General features: G+C 40.1%; 1 protein-coding gene across 1 annotated transcript in view; it reads right to left on the reverse strand.

The window, feature by feature from the left end:
• Positions 1-22,471, reverse strand: part of zswim6 (zinc finger, SWIM-type containing 6) — a 53,790-nt gene extending 31,319 nt beyond the window's left edge. Inside the window, exon 1 of the mRNA XM_044173220.1 lies at positions 21,632-22,471. Within this exon, the coding sequence (XP_044029155.1) occupies positions 21,632-22,058 (427 nt within the window). The 5' untranslated portion in view covers positions 22,059-22,471. The remainder of the gene's footprint in view (positions 1-21,631) is intronic.
• Between the last annotated feature and the right edge of the window lie 1,254 nt (positions 22,472-23,725).

Here is a 23,725-nt window from a genome sequence, read left to right on the forward strand (position 1 = left end):
TTTCGCCGTCCAATAAAAATTGGACCTCAGCTGAAAATTGCGTCTAATTGCTGCCGTTCAGGCTCCAGCGAGGCCTGCTGGGCTGTAGCGAGCACCGGGAGGAAACTGGAAACTCTTTTTAAAAGAGCCGCTGCACTAAGAGAATGACTCTGCCAGCTAATAGAAACCTCTCAGTGGTTTTTAAATCAGAGCAGATAGTGGTGGCCGCACATGAATCAATTACTAAAACAACTATCAAAGCACTCAAAGATGCTACCACTCGCATATAATGTAATTTGATGATTGTGAAGGCAGGTATCATACAGGTGTGCGAGCTGTACGTTATAATGCAAGTCTAGACTGCATTAAACTTTATTATTCATTAATCTGCTGACTATTTTCTTGATTATTCAATTAATCAGTTGTAAAATGTCCAAAAAAAGTGAAAAGTGCCTGTTGTAATCTCTCACAACCCAAGGTGACGTCTTCAAGTGTCTTGTTTTGTCCGACCAACAGTCAAAAACCCCAAACGTATTCAGTTTACGATCATAGAAAATACACAAATCCTCACATTTGAGAAGCTGGAACCAGCAAATGTTTCCCATTTTTGCTTTAAAAAAACAAACAAACAATGATTTAATTATCAAAATAGTTGTCCATTAACTTTCTGTCGATCGACTAATCAACTAATCGTTGCAGCTCTGTGCTGTCTGTAGTGTAAATTAAACTTCCTGCAGCTGACTGAAGTTACCTGTGTTGTTGGCAGCACCAAAAAGTATATTAAGCATTGATTAAAATGCTTTAAAATTGTAATAAATTATTGTTTATTCTTTAATTTTATGTTGCTAGGAGATGACTGTTAGGAGGTGAGCAGCAGTTTAAATTTCTACAAATTGCCTGAGAAGATTTATATAAAGCTTTAGCACGAGGTCAGATGTTAACATATTCACAAAAACAGGGAGATTTACACTCAGTTGCCAGTTTATTATTAGGTACACCTAGCTAAAACTAATGCAGTGTGATACAACAGACCTGCAATAAATCCTTCCTTCATGGAGGTTATAATGTTCAGTTTTTACTGAAGGTGTTGATTCAACTGTATGGTCATTTTGGAGGCTGCAGTTTGTGCTGTTGAATTGTATTGCATTATACTGACAGGCTTTTCTATTATTTTGTCCACCCTGTTTATATCAACGAGGGCAGGCCATTACATCCTAATATATATCTATCTATCTATCTAGATATCTATATCTATCTATCTATATCTATCTATATATATATATATATATATATATCTCATATGTACAAATCCTAATATCTTACTTAGACTTACTCTCTTTGTCTGAGTGAAATATTCAAAATTACAGTTTAATGGTACAGTTACACAGTAATTTGGTGCGATACAGCTTTAGTGATGGCCAAATTAATCTACTTGGGGCCCCCGTGCAACATGAGATGCTGGGCCCCTATTAACCCCCATGTTCCTTGCACTTTGTGTACAATAGGTCCAGTTTTCCTGTACTACCTGGCCCCGGGTTTGGTGTGTGGTAATTTGAACACCTTGATTAAGGAATAATGAAGGTTTTTTGACACAGGTTATTAAGCAGGACTCACCTAAAGACCTTTACCATGTCAGTTTATTCTCTGCTTTAGTGGTACATACTCCCAGTTTAGAAAACAGCTAGCACAAACCAGTTGACGCACAGTAAGCTTGTAGCTTTCAGGGCCCCTGGAGTTCAGGGGCCCTGGGGAAGTTACCCTTGGTTATTCAGCCTTGGCTTTAATGGACAAACAGACACAGAACGTACATGTGACCACACTGTGTAGACACATGGAGTAACACCCAGTAGCTTTAACACAGGCCCTGTCTCACAACCAGGAGTGGAAGAAGCATTCAGATCCTTTACTGAAGTAAAAGTAGCAGCAAATGTACTTAAAGTATTAAAAGTAAGTACTCATAATGCTGAAAAAATGACCCCTGTGAGTGTTTTATTGTTGTATATTGGATTATTATTACTAAGCATTTTACTGTTGTTGGTCGAGGTGGAGCTGATTTGAACTATTTTATATACTGTTTGGTAGTTTAATATATTTTATGTACAAAACAAACGATGAACTTATAAAACATGATAACAATACATCATGTTTTATAAGTTAATCATTACTTTTGTACGTAAACTCTTACGTAAATAAATGTAGTGCAGTAAAAAGCACAATATTTCCCTCTGAAATGTAGCGCAGTAGAAGTATAAAGTTGCATAAAATGGAAATACTCAAGTAAAGTACCTCAAATTTACAGTACAGTACTTGAGCAAATGTACTTAGTTACCCTCCACCACTGCTTACAGCGGGTACAATCGTACACGCACACAAATGCATAGGGTACAGTGCATGTTAAAGTTGGAGTGAGTTTGAGTTCAAACCGGGCTCCAATTTTAGAATAACTCAGAAAATAAGCACCAGTTTACATTCAGCTCCCTGGTGGAAGCAGCTCGTCCATGGAGGATCATGGGCGGACAAACACATGCAAGCTCACCAGCATATTTACGTCAGTGTGTCCTTACTAAGATAAATAACGGCCATCAGAGGTTTGACAACAAGCTTCCAAAGGGACAGAAGTGGATTTTCTCCTCGCCGTCTTTCCCCATTTAAAAGCATTTGTTTGAGTGCTGTCTGTTCCCAATGTGCTCGGTGAAAGTCATTTGTTTAGCCTCTGAGGACCATCAGCAGGCCAGCCAGCGCCTCTCCTCTCCAAATGCATTTGTTCCCACTCCTGAGATACAGCACAATCTCCACAGAGATCTTCGCAGAGCTGCGCTGCTGCTGCTAATGAGCACAGGAATCCCATGAAGACTTAAATAAAATCAAATAAAAGCTTTTAGTGTTTGCTTACATGTTGATGTGATTGCAGTTTATTAAATGTTGTTTTCCAAGACGTGAGCGGTGATTGCTACAAATGATGTGAATATTCTCTGAATCATGTACATGAAAAGGAATAGTTCGACATTTTTGGGACATTTCTGGCCGAGAGTTTGATGAAAAGGTCTATACCAGTCTCATGTTTGTACCTTAAATATGAAGCTGAAACCAGGAGACAGTTGGGGAACGCACTTATTCACTTATTTCTAAGAGAGTCGGATGAGAGAATCAATAAAACTCTCATGTCTATACTTTAAATATGAAGCTAGGGTTAGAAAACGGTTAGCTTAGCTTAGCATAAAGACTGGAAACAACTAGCTTGGCTCTGTCGTAAAGGTAAGAAAATCTACCTACCAGCACCTCTCAAAACTCACTAACTAACGTTTTATCTCGTTTGTTTAATCTGTACAAAAACCAAAGTGTAAAAACAACAAGTTATGGTTTTATGGGGGTTATGTGCCGGACTATTTCTTGGCCGGATGCAGCGACGTCCTGCCAGGCTAGCTGTTTTCCCCTGCTTCCAATCTGTATGCAAAGCTAAGCTAAATATCTCCTGGCTCCAACTTCATATTTAATTGACAGAGATGAGAGCGGTGTCAATCTTCTTATCTAACTCTTGGCAAAAGCAAATATCTCCCAATTTCCCATTGAACTATTCCTTTAAAAAACAGCTACAAGATTGTGATTAATTGAATATTATACTGTGCTATTAGGTGCCTTTGATATCTCTGGTAGCTTTCACAGGAGGTGAATTTAAAAAAAAAAAGAAGAAGATGAAAGTATGCTCAATCCTCTAAATTATTTACATCATGTCTTTGATCACATCAGATGACAAAAATAACCAGAAAGTAAAAGGAAAAAACTGGATGTGGGAGCACATGAGTGAAGCAGGCCAACAAAAGGCCGATGGGAGGAGTACACTCAGAGCGCTGGAAATCTGTGGGAACAAATGCGTTGGGAAACGTCGGGTCTCTGAGTGAAGTTAACTCAGAGTAACCTGAATGCTGCTTCTGCTCCTGTGGGAGTGCGGTGGTGAAACTCCAGCTGTTTCTGCATTTTGTTTCCCCCTTTAAAAACGTCACCATTTCCCTCCACTGGATCAGCTCTCACTATCTACTGAGATTATAGTCTCTACTCTGCGACAGTGGAATACAGATTACACTCATGGGTTGACACATTTTCATCCATTACCAGTGGAGGAAGAAGTACTCAAGTATCAAGTATCAATACCGCAGTGTTGAAATACAAGTAAAAGTCATGCAATAGAAATTTTACTCAAGTACATAAGCATTAGCATCAAAATATACTTAAAGTACTCATTATGCAGAATGGCCAATTACAGAATAATATATATTATCAGATTATAATGTATTATGTAAAATTTTCTCTCTCTCTGCATTGAAATTAATGTAAACTAGTAGCCGCCTGGGATGTAGAAAATAAACCTAAAAGACTTGTATTTTTAGTATGCGCTGTCTAGCGCGTGCCTTGGAAAATGCAGTAATCTTAAAGCAGCTATAATCAATATTTTGATAATAACAATATATCAAATTTAGTGACGAACCTACAGAGAATTATCATCTGAAGATGCAGCTCCCCTCGGCTTTACGGATCTTTATAAAGAGTTTCAGCTCGTTGTTTATCTGTCCGGCTGCAACTTTACTGTTTTGGTTCACTCTCAGCGCTCTCATAGCATCAATTTCAGAGAAAAAGCTGTAAAAACCGACTGAACACTACCTGCTCTGCAGCAAACAGCAGACAGACACAGTCAGAGACCAGCTGGTGAACATAGTGGAGCACTTAGCAGCTAAAGAGCCAGATATTTCCCTCAGGAGCTGGTGGAGACCAAACACAGAGCTAAAAGAGAGAGAATATTGGACTTACATTCTCCAGGTGGACACAAACATGAATGATAATGTTTCTCTGCAACTGCCAGATGTGTAAATAAGCAACTGTTTGCTAACAAGTTCATTATTGCAGGTTTAAATATGCAACCACCACTAGGGACTATTGTATCCTTATCCTGTAAGGCCATAAAATGTGTAGGAGGAGCTATAAAACGTTAACTGAACCTACTGTGCGGCGACACGTCATACAAAATAACTAATGACCAAGAAGAAAACCCTGCAAGATACAAGCAAAGTCCAGTCTGCTATTCTGCATCTGTCCAAACAAACACACCTGCTGTAGACTTGCCGTGCAAGCCAATAAGAGCTGCCTTTGACCTCTGAACTGACAACAGTTGCTTCCTTCAGGTCACAAGCAGCCTGACGGCCAGTGTGTGTGTGTGTGTGTGTGTGTGTGTGTGTGTGTGTGTGTGTGTGCGTGTGCGTGTGCGCAGTGGTGAACCTGCTGTTGAAGCAGCCTGTAGGGAGGATGACAGATAGTAGAAAATTCAAATCATATGTGAGCGTCGTCAAACCTGCCGCTTTTACATTTTAGAAACATGTGCAGCCAACGAACGTAACTGAAGCAACGCTGCATGCGAAGCCTGTACGGTAAAAATGACTTTACAGCAGTTGTGGTATTAAAAACCATACAGATCTGACAGGGCCAATCCATTCCAGTAAGTGTGTTTTCATATCTCCACATTCACACACTACATTTGCATACATATATACATATATACGAGTGAGAACAGAGATGTGATAAAGTGAGAACCAAAAGGGTACACTTCCTTCATGGTGTTGCATCAAAGTAAATAATGACTCAGAGCATCTGACTGACTTATTAAGACCTGGGTTGTTCTGTTCTTCAGACTAAACCAGATGTTGCTATCAGGCTAAAATGATCCTGTCAATTCTAATCCAACTAATTTATTTCTTCAAAGTCAGAGGATTGATTTATTGTTGATTTGTTAGGGCTGCAACTATCAATGATCTATCAATTAATCTTTTGGTCTATAAAACATCAGACAACAGTGACAAAATGCCCGTCACATTATACTAGAGCACAGGGCTAGAAAAACTGCAAATTCTCTCATTTGAGAAGCTAGAAACAGAAAATATTTGGCATTTCTGCTCAAAAAATAACTTGAAATGATTAATAGCTTATCAAAATAGTTGTCAATAAAATTTTAATTTAATTTAAATCGACCAATTGTTGCAGCTCTGCTCTGAAGTAGCTAGTAACTATAGCTGTCAAATATATGTAGTGGAGTAGAAAGTATATTTGCCTCTGAAAAGTTTAAATTAGCATAAATGAAAATATACTCAATATATACAAAATATTTGGCATTTTGTGCTCAAACAAATGAAAATAAAATTATTAAAATCGACTAATCATGCCGCGCTAATCATGATCCTGCTCACTGTGAATGAGCCTGCACTATTGCAGGTTCGGGCTTAAAGGACTCCGATCCAGGCTTTTGTCAAATCATCGACAATCAAATCAAGCATGTATCTGCATGTGTTGAGCAACTAGCCCGACTACATTATCTGGGCTTGTCTTTGTCTGTAGCCGACTGAGAGCAACCGTTTAACTGTCAGCGTAACGTCATAACGGCGTGTCTGCGAGAGGAAGGAATACTTTCCTACAGCGTCACGGAGGAGGAGGGGCCCCTCGCTGTCAAAACAGGATGCAGGCCACACCATATCATGGCAGTGCATCAAACCAGAATTACACACCCTCAACCTCCTTTCTATTTGGGCTAAACAGACGAAACAACCGCTCTGCTGAAACAGCAGGCGTGACTGGACTGGAAGATAAACAACACTACAGTCCTTGTTCAGCCCTCCTCCTAATCAATCTGTGTACACAAACAAAGAAACAGCAGTTATTTTTGGTTCCTGTTGTCTCGCGTTATCAGTCTGTTCCTGTCTGAGCACCTACAACCAGCCAGCTCTTCTCCTCGCTGCATCTCATTTACCAGCTGGAGCTGCCTTCCTGTTCAGCTGCAATGTGATTCGTCATGTCACCTCGCAGTTTGTATCCATCCTGTGCTTCACACACACACACACACACACACACACACACCAAACAGAGTGATGATCATGATTATACCAACTGGCTGCTCCAACTTACAGATATTAATCTTCCTTTCTCACTCTGATGTCCGTCAGCGGTGGAGAGTCACTAAGTAGATTTACTCAAGTACTTTGGGGTACTTCGCTTAAGTATATTTTCATTTATGCTACTTTATTCTTCTACTCCACTACATTTCAGAGGCAAATACTACACATATTTGACAGCTTTAGTTTTTAATTAATTAATCGAGAGAAAATCAATTAGTAATTTCAAGTTATTTTACCCGGGCAAAAATGCCAAAAATTTCAAATGAGGGAATGTGCAGCTTATCTTTGTCTTACATAATAGTATGAATATTTTGAAGTTTGGGACGGTTGGGCCCGACCCCTAGGTTGGGAACCACTGGATTAAACTAGCTAACTGCATATAAAGCAGTTGAAACTAGCTAACTGTGTATAAAGCAGTTAAAACTAGCTAACTGTATATAAAGCAGTTAAAACTAGCTAACTGTATATAAAGCAGTTAAAACTAGCTAACTGTGTATAAAGCAGTTAAAACTAGCTAACTGTATATAAAGTAGTTAAAACTAGCTAACTGTATATAAAGCAGTTGAAACTAGCTAACTGTGTATAAAGCAGTTGAAACTAGCTAACTGTATATAAAGTAGTTAAAACTAGCTAACTGTATATAAAGCAGTTAAAACTAGTTAACTGTATATAAAGCAGTTAAAACTAGCTAACTGTATATAAAGCAGTTAAAACTAGCTAACTGTATATAAAGCAGTTAAAACTAGCTAACTGTATATAAAGCAGTTAAAACTAGTTAACTGTGTATAAAGCAGTTGAAACTAGCTAACTGTATATAAAGCAGTTAAAACTAGCTAACTGTATATAAAGTAGTTAAAACTAGTTAACTGTGTATAAAGCAGTTGAAACTAGCTAACTGTATAAAAAGCAGTTAAAACTAGCTAACTGTGTATAAAACAGTTAAAACTAGCTAACTGTATATAAAGCAGTTAAAACTAGCTAACTGTGTATAGAGCAGTTAAAACTAGCTAACTGTATATAAAGTAGTTAAAACTAGTTAACTGTGTATAAAGCAGTTGAAACTAGCTAACTGTATATAAAGTAGTTAAAACTAGTTAACTGTGTATAAAGCAGTTAAAACTAGTTAACTGTGTATAAAGCAGTTGAAACTAGCTAACTGTATAAAAAGCAGTTAAAACTAGCTAACTGTGTATAAAACAGTTAAAACTAGCTAACTGTATATAAAGCAGTTAAAACTAGCTAACTGTGTATAAAGCAGTTAAAACTAGCTAACTGTATATAAAGAAGTTAAAACTAGTTAACTGTGTATAAAGCAGTTGAAACTAGCTAACTGTATATAAAGTAGTTAAAACTAGCTAACTGTATATAAAGCAGTTAAAACTAGCTAACTGTATATAAAGCAGTTAAAACTAGCTAACTGTGTATAAAGTAGTTAAAACTAGCTAACTGTATATAAAGCAGTTAAAACTAGTTAACTGTGTATAAAGCAGTTAAAACTAGCTAACTGTATATAAAGCAGTTAAAACTAGCTCCAGCTCGAGCAGCTACAACAGTAAAATGCTGCTCTAACATTGATGCATCAGTGTTAACAATCTAATAATGTCAGATACAGTACTTTTAGTTTTTATCATTTAAAAAAAGGTCCAGTGTGTAACATTTAGGAGGAGCTATTGGCAGAAATGGAATATAATATTAATAAGTATGTTTTCATTAGTGTATCACCTGAAAATAAGAATCACTGTGTTTTCCTTACCTTAGAATAAGCCCTTTTTATCTGCATACCACCATTTACCCTCCACGTAAGTTGACATGTTTCTACAGTAGCCCAGAACAGACAAACCTAACACTTAGCCTTTCACGAGTTTCTCAGCCACCGTAGTTTCTCCTACACGCTTGGGAGAGTGAGGCGAGTGGTATTCAAATGGTTGCAAACTACAATTTCAACGCTAGATGCCTCTAAACCCTACACACTGGACCTTTACAGTACATTTTGCTGATAATACTTCTGTACTTTTACATTAGTAGGAGTTTGAATGCAGAACTTTCAAACTTTTCGTTTTCTACTTCCCTCATTTTAACACAGCTGGGCTGCACATTCATCTGATCATCCTCAGTTATCCATCCATTTCTCTCGCCGCCCCTCCCTGCTACAAACTGCATTAAAGCCAAGTCAATACGCTTTTCAAATGCATCCTGTTTCCATCACACATACTGACATTACTCATCTTCAACAGATGAAAACAATGACTCAACTTGTAGGCGCGTGCCAGGCATACCCACGGAAACATACCAGATGCAGGGCTTGTGGGAGCTTGTGTCATCCCTGAGGTGTGTGAGTGTGCATGTGTGTAAAAGTTTTGTATGGAGACTGTACTGGTTTTAGATACTCACGTTGAATCATACATGATTATTAGGGCTGTGGCTAACAATTATCTTCATTATCGAATCATCTGCCGATTATTTTCTCCATTAAACTGCACTGATTTCATACATAAAAAGGTCGGTTTGTTCGTCATGGAACTCCTGAAAATGGAAAAATATTTTTCTGATAAACATTTTTAAAAAAAGGTACAAGCCTGTGTACATAATAACATCAGAGGAGAAGTTAAAGATGACTCCCAGTGTGCATTTCTGTAAGAAACTTCCAGTCATAAAGCTTAAACTTCTGTTATTTTACTTTTAAAGTTACATAAACGCTGGTTTCAGCTGAAAAGACTATCACTGATGAAACCATAAAGTCATGAGGAAATTGAGGGATTTTTCAAGTGTGGCAACAAAGTTGTGCAAGTTTGCCTGGAGGTGTTTGGACAATAGATAAGTGATCAAATAGTCTCAGGATGTGGCCTTAAAACCTAAATTTCAACACTCTGTACCTGTCGAAGCTTCAAGGCACTCGCACAAAAGCAGCGACACATCTATGAGCGAGTCAGGGAGCGAAGCTGAAGGTTGGGGAAAGGCCTGCAGCTACAGTCGGACCAGGAGAACGAGATCATTTGCTTGTTATTACAGAGACAGACATCGCTGCAAAAGGTGGAGCATGCAAAGAGGCAGAATAATAAACTGAAACCAGACAGGAGATCCCCATGTGAAGAGCTGAAGCGGAAGGCAGGAAGTGAATGGTTATAGGTCCCGTGACAACATTGGGGAGGGGGTGTCATTATGTGACACACCGTCTGGCCTCTTTTTAAAATTTGGCTAAGCTAAATGATTTCTCTCTCTGGGCTTAACAAGCACAGGCATATCGATACTGAGAGCAGATGGCAGGAGAGTTATCTGGCAGAGCAGGTTCACATGCAGGAGGGAGGCGTATGTGTTTAAAGTCAAACTTGACTTCTCCACACTTCTTTTTGTGTAAGGAAATATATAAACTACAATGATACTGCACCTATTGTGCACACTTTTGCAAAAGGAGGATAAAACTGTTTTTGGATAGATACTTCAACAAGCCCATATAGCGCTGGTTATGTACTGTTAGCAATTTAAGACATCTGTCCATTTACAGCCTTAAACATTTGGGAGAACCCATTGTGCTATTACGTTTGTATTTCACTCGGAAAGTGGAAGCTAGCAAGCTAGGCTCACTAGCCTTCACCTGGAAATTGGAAGCTAGTTAGCCTAACTTGCTAACATTAGCAGTGATTCCCACTAGACGTTACTTCTGGTTCATATTATTTCAAAACCTCCTGAGTCATCGGCAGCTCTCACACACTCAGTGCTGTTCGTCCTGCATTATATAAAAAGGAGGGGGTGCAGCTACTGTTAGCCGTCTCTCTTCTATGTGTCCAGCTGTGGTGATGGCAAATAACCAGACTGTGAAAACTCAGCAACAGGCAGTCCTGTAACCTCAGCACTCCGTACGTTATTCCTTGATTTGAATCACAAGTATTGTATGGAGTCAAGGAGTAACGCGGGGAGCGCTCAAATCACAGATGGGACTAACAGCAAAGAGCAACGGCAAACTTTTTTGGATTTGGTTCGAATCCACTGTACACTATCTGCTCAGCATCAAACAGCAGACGCACAAAGTTAGAGACGAGCTGGTGAACATTGTGGAGCATTTAGCAGCTAAAGAGCCAGATATTTCCCTCAGGAGCTGGTGGAGACAGAAAACGAGAAAGAAAAGAGAGAGAATACTGGACTAACATTCATCGTGTGGCCAGAAACACGACACCAAATGAACGATAATGTTGCTCCCTATCGGCTCAGTGTGTAAACTGTTTGCTAAGAAGTTCACCATATCAACTTAAAAAAGGTGTTAAGTCATCAGTTATAAAAATCTGTTACTGCAGGTTTAAATTTCTTCTTTTTGGTAATTACAATTTTGGCCAAATAAGTCAAAACAAAACAACCCACCCACTGCTATGATGCTTCTGTGGTCTGAGGAGACGAGATGAGGACCATCAGTCTTCATTAAGCATGCTCTGGCTGTGAGCTAAGTTAACAGCCTCTGATGGATGACACCTTTAAAGTTCCCATTTAAAAAAAAAAAAAAAAAAAAAAAAGGTAAGCATTGCTCATAAGCAGCTTCTGATTTACACTCAGGTTGGGAGAGGTGAGCCGCCTGCTCTGCAAAGACAAAAGCTCGGGCTTCTCATCCAGCCTGCACCGCTCATTTTCATTTCCAGCCTCTTTTTCGTGAGAATCAAAAAGATCAAGAACAGGCAGTTTGGCGACCTCAGGAAAATCATGAGCAGTGCTAATATGTTTGAAATGCTTGAAGCACTTATTAACTAAAGTGCTCTGTTTGCAGAGCTGCGGAGGTCCACCGCCTGAGGCCCAGGGTTCCCATGAGGCGAGGACAGGCGACAGGCGACAGGCTCTGACTTGCCGAGACAGTGTTGAGTTGAATAAAAACTCCCCAAACACCCCCAAGAAAAGAGGCCACTTTTCAACAAACTGAGAGGAAAATATGTATCTAGAGCTGAAACGATAAGGCAATTAACCAATTAGTCAATCTACAGAAAAATAATAAGCAACTGTTTTCATAATTGATTAATCATTTATGTAATTTATCAAGCAAAAATGCCAAACATTCCCCGAACCCAGATTCTCAATTGTGGGGATTTGTTGCATTTCTTTATCTCATGTGATAGTAATCCTGAACAGGGCTGCAACTAACGCCAAATTCCATTATCGATTAATCTTTTTGTCTACAAAATATCAGAAAGTGGTGAAAAATGACCGTCATAATTTCCCTCAGCACCAACAATCCAAAACCCAAAGATATTCAGTTCACCCTCATATATGACAAAGAAAATGAACAAATCTTAACATCTGAGATGCTTGAACCAGTGAAAAATTACTAAAACTAGTAATAGATTATTATGTCAATCAACTAATCGTTGCAGCTCTAAACCTGAATATTTTGGGTTTTGGAATTTTAGTCGGACACAACAAGCTATTTGAAGACGTTACCTAGAGCTTAATGAAATGGTGATGGACATTTTTCACAATTTTATGACATTTTATGAAACAAACTATTACTTGAGAAAATAACTGGGAGATTAACTGATCATGAAAATGATAGTTAGCTGCAGCCCTACAGGTGCATCTACACTAATTTGTTTATATTTGTGTCCAAGAAGAGGCGAGACATACGAGCTATGTGCCGATGAGAACAAAACGGGATTTATCGAGCAGATTGAGGGCAGACGGAGGTAAACGAGTTACTCCCCTCCTCCAGCCGCCTCTCTGCTCCGCAGCATCTCCTCTCCCTCAAGTTGAAGGTTAATGATGAAGCGATACGGCAGAGGAATACAGATCAGGCAGACGTGGATGGATGTGGAAAGAGTGTTAAACCAGTATGGGGCAGCTGTGGCGAGAGATTATGAGCAACTTCTAACTACTAACCAACACAGGCCTTAAAGGATGAGGTTGATTATATTCTCTATTTTTGGGACACTGTGATGGACATCTTTCACTATTTTATATTTAACAATTAAACGAGAAAATAATCTGCAAATTAATCAATAATGAAAATAACCGTTAGTTACGTTACATCAACCAAATATCATGTGTTTTTGAGCTGATTTTAAAGATTTATGTCTTCAGTAGGAACCAACGGGCTTCGAGCTGAGAGCCACAGACCGAGTAGGGAAAATTTTGGGGTAATGGACAAAAGCATTTCTGGTTTTGGTCTTTTCGACAAAAAGAAAAATACAGAACAACACCAGCCTTATCCTTTAAAAGTCTCTCTCCACTGAAAAATGTGTTTTCGACAGAACAAGCCAATTAAAAGTGTGTGTGTGTGTGTGTGTGTGTACAACTATGTGTTGATTGAGCTTCTTCTATCCGTGTGGAAGCAGAAATGAAAAACTTAGCCACATTCCTCGTGGTGTCTGACACTGACCTGGAAAATACCTGGGCAGAACTCCAAGACTTCAACCAGCAACAACAGAAAAACAAAGACCGACTCTGTTTGTGGGACATTAACATCTACTTTCTCATTCAGTTTGACTGGTTGTCTTAATTTATTCAAGTATGGCCACTGTAGTGTGAAACAATCTTTCAAAATGGCAGGTTTTCCCAATGACTGGTCTCTGTGAAATCCAGCCAAGCGTTCCGTTTTAAAGCATGAGCACGATGTAGCTCCAATAAAAATTGATCTTGCAGAGCAGAAGCATATTGGAGGTGCTATGCATACACCATTAATGCTGATCAACAACCTGCAAGGCTGAGCGTGGAGTGTGTGTGTGTGTGTGTGTGTGTACGCGCTCTCCCTCCCTCAGCATGCTTACCAAGCTTTGCATCATTCAATAGGTGAGCCCTGATCCATTGATTCTTCATAAAATTGCAGATGAGAGATCTGGCCGGCAGTGATCAGTGTACACAAAAGGCCTGAGGCTTCATGTATGCATCAGTGTGTGTGTGTGTGTGTGTGTGTGTGTGTGTGTGTGTGTGTAGAGAAAACACAAATTGTGCTTTGATATGCTAAGCTCAAGTTTAATTCAATATAGTATGCTGAGTTTAGCAGTTAAAGTGTATATGTACTATATCACAATATCAGAGATTTAGTTAAAGCGGCTATAATCGATATTCCTATAATAACAACAACAATATAAATCAGATGACGATGTGAAAACAATGTGAAAGTCACTGCGTGTTGAACGTACAGAGAATGATCACCTGGATCTGCAGCTTTATAGTGAGTTTTAGCTCATTGTCCTGAGCATTTAGCGGCTAAAGAGCCAGATGTTTCCCTCAGGAATTGGTGGAGACCAAAAACAGAGCTAAAAGAGAGAGAATATTGCTAATAATAAAGAACTCTAATAAACTATAAACTCTTATTATCATGTGTGACATTATTAATCAGTCACAGGGGCCATTTTTGTGCAGAACTTTACTTTTGATACTTGAAGTACATTTTGTCGGCAATACTTGTCAGACTTTTACTTAAGTAATGCAGGACTTTTGCTTGTAATGGAGTATTTTTACACGGTGGTATTTGTACTTTTAGTTAAGGAGTACTTCTTCCACCACTGCAAACCAGGAAGTGCGTAATGATGACTGCAGAGGGAGTAACACCGGATGATTGCCAAGCCAGAACGTCCTTTTCAGGGCAGAGCCGGCAAAGTTTTGGCTGGAGTGTCATTCCAGTGATGACAGAAGTGCACCAGAGAGGCCCGGCGAGATTTCACTGTGTGGTGACAGTATGCCGCTCTGCCAGCAGAACCAAACCCTATTAAATATCACATGATGAAATGTGAGGAAAACTACAGATACACAAGAGCTCTCTGTCTATAAAGCAACAGGCCTGTGACAGACTTGAGGACTCAGTCTCAAATTCTGCACTTCAGTGTACAAAATGACAGTAATGTTGATGTAAACTCAGTTATGACCATGTGTTTTATTTGGTAGGGTTGTGCTAACACACACAGAAAAGACAGCTTGGCCCTATAAAAGTTTGAAACAATAGAAAGGAAAATGAAAACCTTTGCTTTAGATCAGGGGTTGAAAAATCGGGGTCAAAATCGATAAAAACTGCAAACTAATATTAATGGATTTTGTCACTATTTTTCTATGTCTTAATTATATTACTTAGTTTCAGAACTACAGTGCCCATAATTTGGGGGTTTTGGGGGCTGTAATAATGTTGTCATAGAGCCAGTGAGTTAGCTGTGGGCTATTACTTGGGCTACAACTCCTTCCAAATCTCTTCTACTGAACAAGGGAGTGAAAATGCCTTTTTTAGCCTATATTTGTTTACATTTTGGCAAATTGGCACCATAAAAAGTATGCCGAATTAGCTATTAGCAGTTCTTGTTTGTAATGTACCCACGGATGTACAGACAGCTAGCACTGGATTACTCTGATACTGACGAAAACTTAAAAACGCGATGATTCTCAGGCAGGTTCTGTTGTCATAAGGAGCGTCTTTTGGACAGAGTTATGACTCCAAGAAGGAGTGCGATTTCGACGAAAATTGTGGCAATTGGACGTTAAAGGATTTAAAGTACCTTAGTAGCCTCCACGAGCTGTGTGTCACAGCCACCGATGGCAATGCTGATAAACAGCCAAATCAGTGGGTCAAACTATAATAACTAACTTCCTGTTGTTTTAGATGAATAAATAACGGTATATCAACCAAACATCAGGCTCTGATCACTGAGAAAGCACGTCATCAACACTTACCCTTTGGAGTAATAAGCTGCAAGTCATTTTTTTAAGATAAAATGCCACAAGCTTCTCAGATGTGAATGTTTGATGGTTTTCTTAGTCTTCCATAGCAGAAAAGTGAATATTGTTAATTTTAGATTGTTGGTTGGACAAAACAAGCAAACTGAATATATCAGCTTGGGCTGAAACCGTTAGTTTCGGCCCGGTTCCTTTAAATCCTGGCCGAGCGGGTGAGTAAGAAGAGGAACGAGGAGGGAGGGATTCCCATTTTTCCCCCCCCATCAACGACAAACACTGCATACTAACAGCATTGATGTTTTAATGACCTTTGACCTAACATGGCACAAGCACATCAACAAGAGATCAGACTAAGAGAGAAGGCATGTAAAGTGCAAGTAGCTTAAATGTGACCTAATAACTGGGTAACACAGGTAACAAACATATTACAGCACACGCCATGTATAGAAACCATGTATTTCCTTACGTAGGTTCGGTGTACATTCATTTACATCTTTGATTTCGATCCCCTCCATTTTGAAGGTGTTTTGACAAAGTGCAGAAATAACCATGATCAGTGCACATAAACACCGCAGCCTATACTTTAACGCGTCACTGAAGCCTATACTTCAGCTCAGACCTATACCTCAACATCCCCATGCACTGGTGTGTATGAGCAGAGACGGGCTGCTCCACATCCACGTCATCTTTAAACCTTCAGCGTCCAAGAGGCTCATCGAGGCCTGAGATAAAGCTACTTCAGATGTCAGCGACTACGTGTTTGACCTTTTTAGTGTCACAATCAAAGTCAAATTATTGGATTTCAAAAGTGTCCATGAATAAGCAGTTAGACCTCTTATAGCGACCACAATCCTAGAATTCTGTCTTAATGAAAACATCCAGGAAGTCTTATTATGAAATGCTGTTTTTAGCCGTGCTCTTAAGACGGTAATGTCTGTCGATCCACCACTTTGGTCCAGATTTAAATATTTGAACAACTATTTAATAGGATTGCCAATAAATTCTGTACAGACATTCACGTTCCCCAGCGGATGAACCTTAATGACTTTGGCGATCTTCTGACTTTTCATCAGGTCAGAATGTTATTTTGTCCAATACTTTGACCAGATATCTGCAACTCAGCTGTACTTTGTGTTTAGTGCTAATTAACAACTTTTAGCATGCTAGCAAGCTACATTATACCTGCTTAACATTAGCATTTAGCTCATAGCACCACTGTGCCTAAGTGCAGCCTCATAGAGCCTCTAGCGTTGCTGCGGACTCCTTGGGGCTCTTCTCATATCTCTATTTTGTGCCTCCTCGCTCCTTCGTCCTCCTGCCTGTGACCCAGAAATCGATCTCTGACCTTCAAGGACATCTCAATTCCTAAAATGCATCTCGAGGAGCGAGGAGGCTCTGACCTTGAGGGATACATCTCAATTCTTTTCAAAATGCGTACGCAAGAGGCGTGACACACAGCTGGAAAATCCAAACCATGATGGGAGCGGGACTCCACAAGTGATCCTTTTGTATTTACAAGTTGTATTAATGATTTAAGATGATCAAATGCGCGATCACACTTTCTGCCCCTCACCGTTTGTTTAGCGCCTCGTAAGGTGCGCTGTTCTAACCGCATTCCTAAATGAAATTTCACAGTGATATTAATTATCTTTTTAATCGGCTACACCCAGTTCAACTGCTATAATTGTGACATGATGTTTACAGCTGCAAACAGCTGCTAACGTCACATTATATCAACTAGAACATTCCCTTCTCAGCACTAATTTGCTGTATTTCATATTGTCATATAGTCTGTTGCCCATTATGTTTGTCTGCAAATGTAATTCCAAAAGTCCTGTGACTAACCCTAACCCTTGTTTCATATAAGGCAGTGAGCGTACTAGGAAACATTAGCTCATTTCCTTAATTATTGTTAGCTTGTGGTCAAATCGTCACACGTGCCCTGAGCTCAAACAGAAATAAATATATTGTAATTGCATATACTGTTCAAGCTATTGCTATATGGGTTTTTTTTTTGTTAAGCGCATTATGCATTAGCATGCCGACAAATCTCGTAGCAGATATCTACCTTCAAGTTATTCGCTTTTATTCCGTAGCTACACATTTCAACCCTTAACTTTTCATTTAGTGGCATCGTCAAGTCAAAAATTTAACTTAAATCGAGCAACTAATACTTCGGTTTATGACTAAATACCTGCAAAACTAAATACATTCCCATCAACCTCAGCTGTACTTTGAGTTACTGATGCTATTAGAAAATGTTAGCATGCTAACAAGCTAAACTGTGATGGTTAACATTGTAAACAGTACAGCTGCTTAACATCAGCATGTTAGCACGGCTGTGGATTAGCAGATTTATAGTGATGACTGCTTTTTAAAACAACAGTGTTGCTTAGCACACCTGAAACCTGTTCTGAATTACAAACAGATTAAAAGTGATGACATCGTGCACGACCAAAAGGCATTGAGACTTTAGTTTCAGGCCCTGTGTTCAGCTGTTTTAGAGAAAATTTACTTAAAATAGTGGGTTTACTTTGGGGAAAGTCATGTTATGTTTGTGGCGACCAAAGCTGTATTATAGCTGGACGTTTCCTTGCACCCCAGACGCATTGTCATGATGTTAATACAATAATAAGTAATAATTAGGTTAAGCCAATCATAATATGCTCCGTTTTAGTTCTCTGTAGATCTTTCCGCTCTTTGCTTCATTGGTTTTTCTTTTGTAAATATATCTAGAAATCTTTGTAAAAGCTACTGTTTCTGCACACAGGATGTATTTCTGCTTTCTGACCCTGAGTGCAAACTGAATTAGACAAAAGGCTTTCATGTTCTCAGTGGCTTCTCTGCACGAAACTCACTGCAAAATGACTTCACGCCAGAGGAGCTCATCTTCCTCTGTGAGTTTAAAATGATGATGGAGGTTGTTGATTTGGGCCAAATGAGAGGTTGTGTGTCTGACATTTATTTAGTGAAGACCTAGTTTGGTTTGGACCCTTTAAAATATTTCCTTTTTTGTGATCATATAATGAATTTTGACTTTAAACTTAGTCAGCTTATGATGATTGCACCTATTTACATTCAACGTCACACTTTTATCTTCACTAGATATGTGTTGTTTTATTGGCTAAGAATATTTCACTGCATGCACTTTTGAAACTGGTTGCATATACATTTTAATTTGAATGTCATTTTATGCATTAATCAGTAAGAGTCTTTAAATTTAATGTGCAAGGGCCGTGACTTTGGCTTTCCTACTTTCAATTAGAAACTCAATGAAATGTTTAAGGCAAGTGAATCGCTGATGGCAAGCACAGCAACTCTAAATGACCAGTTGTGAAGAAATAATCACTGTATTGGCACTGCAGCAATAGTTGAAACTGCTGAACCTGTGTATTTGCAGACAAGGAAAAGCAAGAAATTCTCACATTTGGGAACTGGAACCATCAAATTATCAGCGTTTTTGCTTCAAAAACAGCTCGAACAATTAACTGCTTGTCAAAATAGTCGACTTATCCACTAATCATCTCAGCTCTGGACACTTTTATTAGTGTTTGGTATTAAATTGCCTAGAGTGTATTTGGAGCAGCAGCACACTTGACTTATTTCTTTGGTGTTCAATAACAGCTCAATAACATCACCACAATCTATGATATTGGCTACAACTGGGGGAATAAAGTAGCCCTCAAGTCAAAACTGGAGACGCTGCAGCATTTGCTCTTGTAAGAAAAAATGGCTTCCTTTATCTTTGCGCTGATTAACAGTGAGGGTTTGTTGTAGAGGACGAGGGTCCACAGCAAATGTGTGCCAATTCATTTCCTCAAGGTCTACTGCGAGAAAACCTCCCTCCTCTGGTACAGCCCACACATGGGGCGATTACATCTTTTATTTATCACTTCTTGGCTCTATTTTTCCAGCAAATTCCAGGCTGGGGTGCAATCAGCCAAGAAAGAAACCCTCCCTGTGTGTGTATGAGCACTACTGTTATTCCGCTTTGTAAGCATGCAGATCGAGCCCCCCACTCTCTGGCATAACAACCCAGATTCTGTTTCTTCCCTACAGAAACATTTCCCAATATCTGGGAATATATAGGCCTCTCATTTTGGCAGGGCAGAGGTTGGTGTGTGTATTCCCTGTGGCCCTTCACAAAGCCCACACGAACCTCCTGCATTTAAAAGTGGGGGAAGAGGGACGAGTCATGCAGAAACTCAAGTGTTCAGATCGCATTATAATTCAAATTAACCATGCAGAGTAATGGGATTACAGTCCTCAACACTCTCTGAGAAGGTGTCCCGAGTCTGGCGAACTCACAGGTGACAGACGCTGCAACACAATCAAAGTCTCCAGACCGGCCCTGCGATGATGGAGACTGTAAACTGAAGATTGTCTTCATTAAAGTGAGCTCTCTCTTCGACTCAACGCCGCGTCTGCTTCCCTCACAGCCAAAGAGCTCTCTGTCGTCTTCTTTTCGATTACAGATACACACAAAGACACAAACCTGAATCAATTGGCTGTGGACTGGTGTGAATCGTGGCCCATTTAAAAGAATCGCTGTGCTCAATACGCTTCTTCCTTCCAAATCTCTTCTACTTAACAAGGGAGTGAAAAGATGCTTTTGTTTGCCTCCCTTTTGGAGGCGACGGGAAGCTTGAAAGACACAAATGAACATGAAAATAGGAACAAAGTGCCAAACTCACAATAGGAATGCTGGGCATTTGATGTGTGTGCTGGGTAATTAAAATCCCAAAGAGGGCCAAGCACATAAAAACATAGCAAGAAAATTACGACTAAATGACATAAAATCAGATGTTAGTGGGTCATTGAGTCGTGTTGTTGGAGGAGTAAAGTTGTCATGCACAAGCAGCTGTAGGTTCAGCACACGTGTCTGTTCCTGTTTCACTCAGAAAAAAAAAATATCGACTTTCAGTGGGTTTTAAAGAAGCTGACATACGTAACTATTCTCACTTTTGCCATTTGAAATGACAGCACATTTACTTGTGTAATGGTTATTCTGCACTAAAAACAGCCCAGTAATAACATACCGTGGATCTACTAGATCTAAATATATAACAACAATAATATAAGACTGCATTTGACTGCTTTCCAACTCACATTTATTAGCTACTCTTTGCAGTACAGCAAAGCACAATGCTGATCAAACTCTATGTAAGCTGACAAAGACACAGCATGCATATACACTTATTATTCAACAACATCTCAACTGTGCCACACTGAACAACTCATTCAAATGTAATGTGTGTCAGTTGAGACCCAACCCAACACTGAGCACTTCCCTTATTACTCAATAGTTTTATGTAATCGTTTAAAACTGATTTTAAGGGTCAGGCTGTGTTTTTAGAGGTTTCTGAATAGCAAAACTCATACCCAATGTGACACTTCTAGCAAGAAATTGTGATATTAAACATAAAAAATGAGCTTTAGTGCCTCCAAATGCTTTTTCTGAGTCACATCAGCTCAATAATTTCGATTTATTATTGGGATTGAGGACACATGAAGCACTTTTAGGTGCTTTCTGATGCTATAGTAGCCTGCCAGTCCCATGACCTGACCCCAAACCAACTTTTGTGTCACAAACGGACACGGCTGAATTTCACATTTGCCTAATTTATTAACGCCTCTAAAACCAGCAGCAGACAGTGGGTACGGCTATTTATACTTATTCTGTGAAAGTTTCTCAATGAAGTCTGGTGGTGTCGATGCGGAAATGTGGGAATTCCTCTTTGTTAAAGCCACACAGCTTGATTTTCAACGCAATTGGTGGATTTTGGAGGCTTTGTGCCCTACATTTCACATTCAAACTGCCCCAAGCAAAACAGGATTTAAATGCCCCAGCCACACATTCCCATTCATGCACCCATCAGATTTAAATCCCCATTGTAGCCTCTCCTCTCTCTCGCCTGACCGCTTCACCCTTTGTTGTCACTTTATCTACCTACATTATTCGTACCACTCACATATAATCATTAATATAGGTCATGTTGTTGTTTTTTTGGGGGGTGGGGGGGTGATTAAATGTCAGAAGCGGTTGTATCTGTACTCGATGTGCCCGGTCCCATCACATCACTCACCGACTTGCAGTACGTTGTCCACGCAGCCGCTCTCCAGCAGAGCGATGCCCCGTCGGAAAGGCAGCCGCGTCTCGTCGCTGCTCTCCCCGCTACTTCCGATCTCCTCCCCGCCGGTGTTGAACGACGAGTACATGCAGATCTCCCTCTCGCTCCTCGGGAAAGACCAGTAAACGATCCGTCTCTGGACGGGCTCCGGGATCCGCTCGAAACGCTCCTCTACCCTTTGAAACGGCCACTTCTCCGCGACTTTCCTCGCCGCGATGTCCAGGAGAGTCTCCGGGCTCTGGGTTTTGCTCGATTCGCCCTGGGTGGAAGCCGAGCCGCCGCACGGCGCCCCCGCGGCCCGCTGGCCTTGCCTACACGTTGCACTAAAGCCCGTTCGACAGCAGAGCCGTTTGGCTGGGGGCTGCTGTACGCGCTCCGCCATGATAGCTCCGCTTTAACGGCGACGGAGGAAGTCAACGCACCATATGAACGGGATAGGGAAGGGAAAAGGTTACCCACACGGCTTGATTGTTGGCCGTGTATGGCCAAATCATCCTTTTATGGAAACATGGGGGCAGGGCTTCTCCGAGCTTGTCAAACCCCTTTGTTGACAAATTAAGAGCAGGCGGGGCCTGTGCGGCTAGCTCCGCGCTAAAGAAGCGCCGGAGGGCGGAATTCCCGCACGGCCGCTAATCCTTTGTGAGCCACATTCAAGGCCAGAATGAAAAGCTTTGAAAAGGGGATGGTTGTAAGAGCGTTTCTGCTTCCAGGTTGTGGTTTTCACCGGTGGGCGTTTTACAGATATTATAGCTGGAGAGGCGCAGCTAGCTAAGCTTTGTCTGGCGGTGAAGTAGAAAAGCCGGACTGAATATGGGCGGTGATTGGCCTGTCAACACTGGAGCCTCGTGGTTTTGGGGGAGGGGGCAGTGAACGCAACACCGCCCCCTGTGACGTCCAAAGGTCCTCCGGAATGTGGTTAAAGAAAACACTGCTCATTATGGGAACTATAGTAAGGGACGGGAAGAGAGCTACTGAAAATGAATGAGTAGCTAAATATGTAGCTCGTACATCAAACAGTGGCTCTTATTTGGGAAAATAATGCAATATAATACACAATGGTGGAGGAAATACTGAGATCTTTTATTTAAAGGAACAGTAACATTTTATTTTTTCCATATGTCTCTACCTCTGGCAGTGTTCAACTTTGTGTTGTTATGTTCCTTATTGTTGATCAATAAAGCACAGGGGGGGATAGTAACTTCCTGGTGTCTCCACTGGTTGCCTGGCAACTGCTCAGAGCCAAGAAATCTGTATGACACATACAATGATTTGCAGTTTTTAGACTTTGGTTTTCGTGCGGATTAAGCAAACAAGATATGACATGTTGATTAGTGAGCTTTAGAGGTGCTAGTAGGCGGGTTTTGTTGTTACCTTTGGACAGAATCGGGCTAACTGTTCCCCCCTGCCGCTAGTCTTTATGCTAAACCAAGCTATGCTAAGCTTAACGTTAGCTTAGCTTAGCTTGTATTCATATTTACCCTACAGATGGAAGAATGGTATCAATCTTCTCATCTTCTTCAACTCTCCACCAGAAAGCAAATAAACTTATAATAAACTTTTGCTTTAAGTAAAAGTAGCAGTACAACAATGTAGAACTACTCTGTAAAAATCCTGTATTCAAAATCTTACTTAAGTAAAAGTACAAAGTATTATCAGCCAAATGTTATCAAAGCAAAGCATCAGGAGTGAAATTATACAGCAGTTTAATATTATTCTATATTATATAATAGGATTATTATTACTCGTGTAAGCAACATTTTCATGTTGCTTACAATTATTCCCTCTAAAATGTAGTGGACTATACATATAGAGTAAGTAGGGGCCTAAGTAAGTAAGTAAAGTACCTTGCAAATATACTTAAGTACAGTACTTGAGTAAATATACTTGGCTCAGTTACTGATAATACAATGCAACACACTATGTCTAGAAAGGGTGTTTAATTGTTCTCGCCCCAGGCTAACTGGACAAATTTCAGTATGGATAATGGTCAGGTTGTGTTTGCCCAGTTGCCCTTGAGGCCCCACTGCTGGATTTCTGTTTTATCAGCTG

This window comes from Siniperca chuatsi, linkage group LG18, assembly GCF_020085105.1.
Source record: "Siniperca chuatsi isolate FFG_IHB_CAS linkage group LG18, ASM2008510v1, whole genome shotgun sequence".
Classification (NCBI taxonomy): domain Eukaryota; kingdom Metazoa; phylum Chordata; class Actinopteri; order Centrarchiformes; family Sinipercidae; genus Siniperca; species Siniperca chuatsi.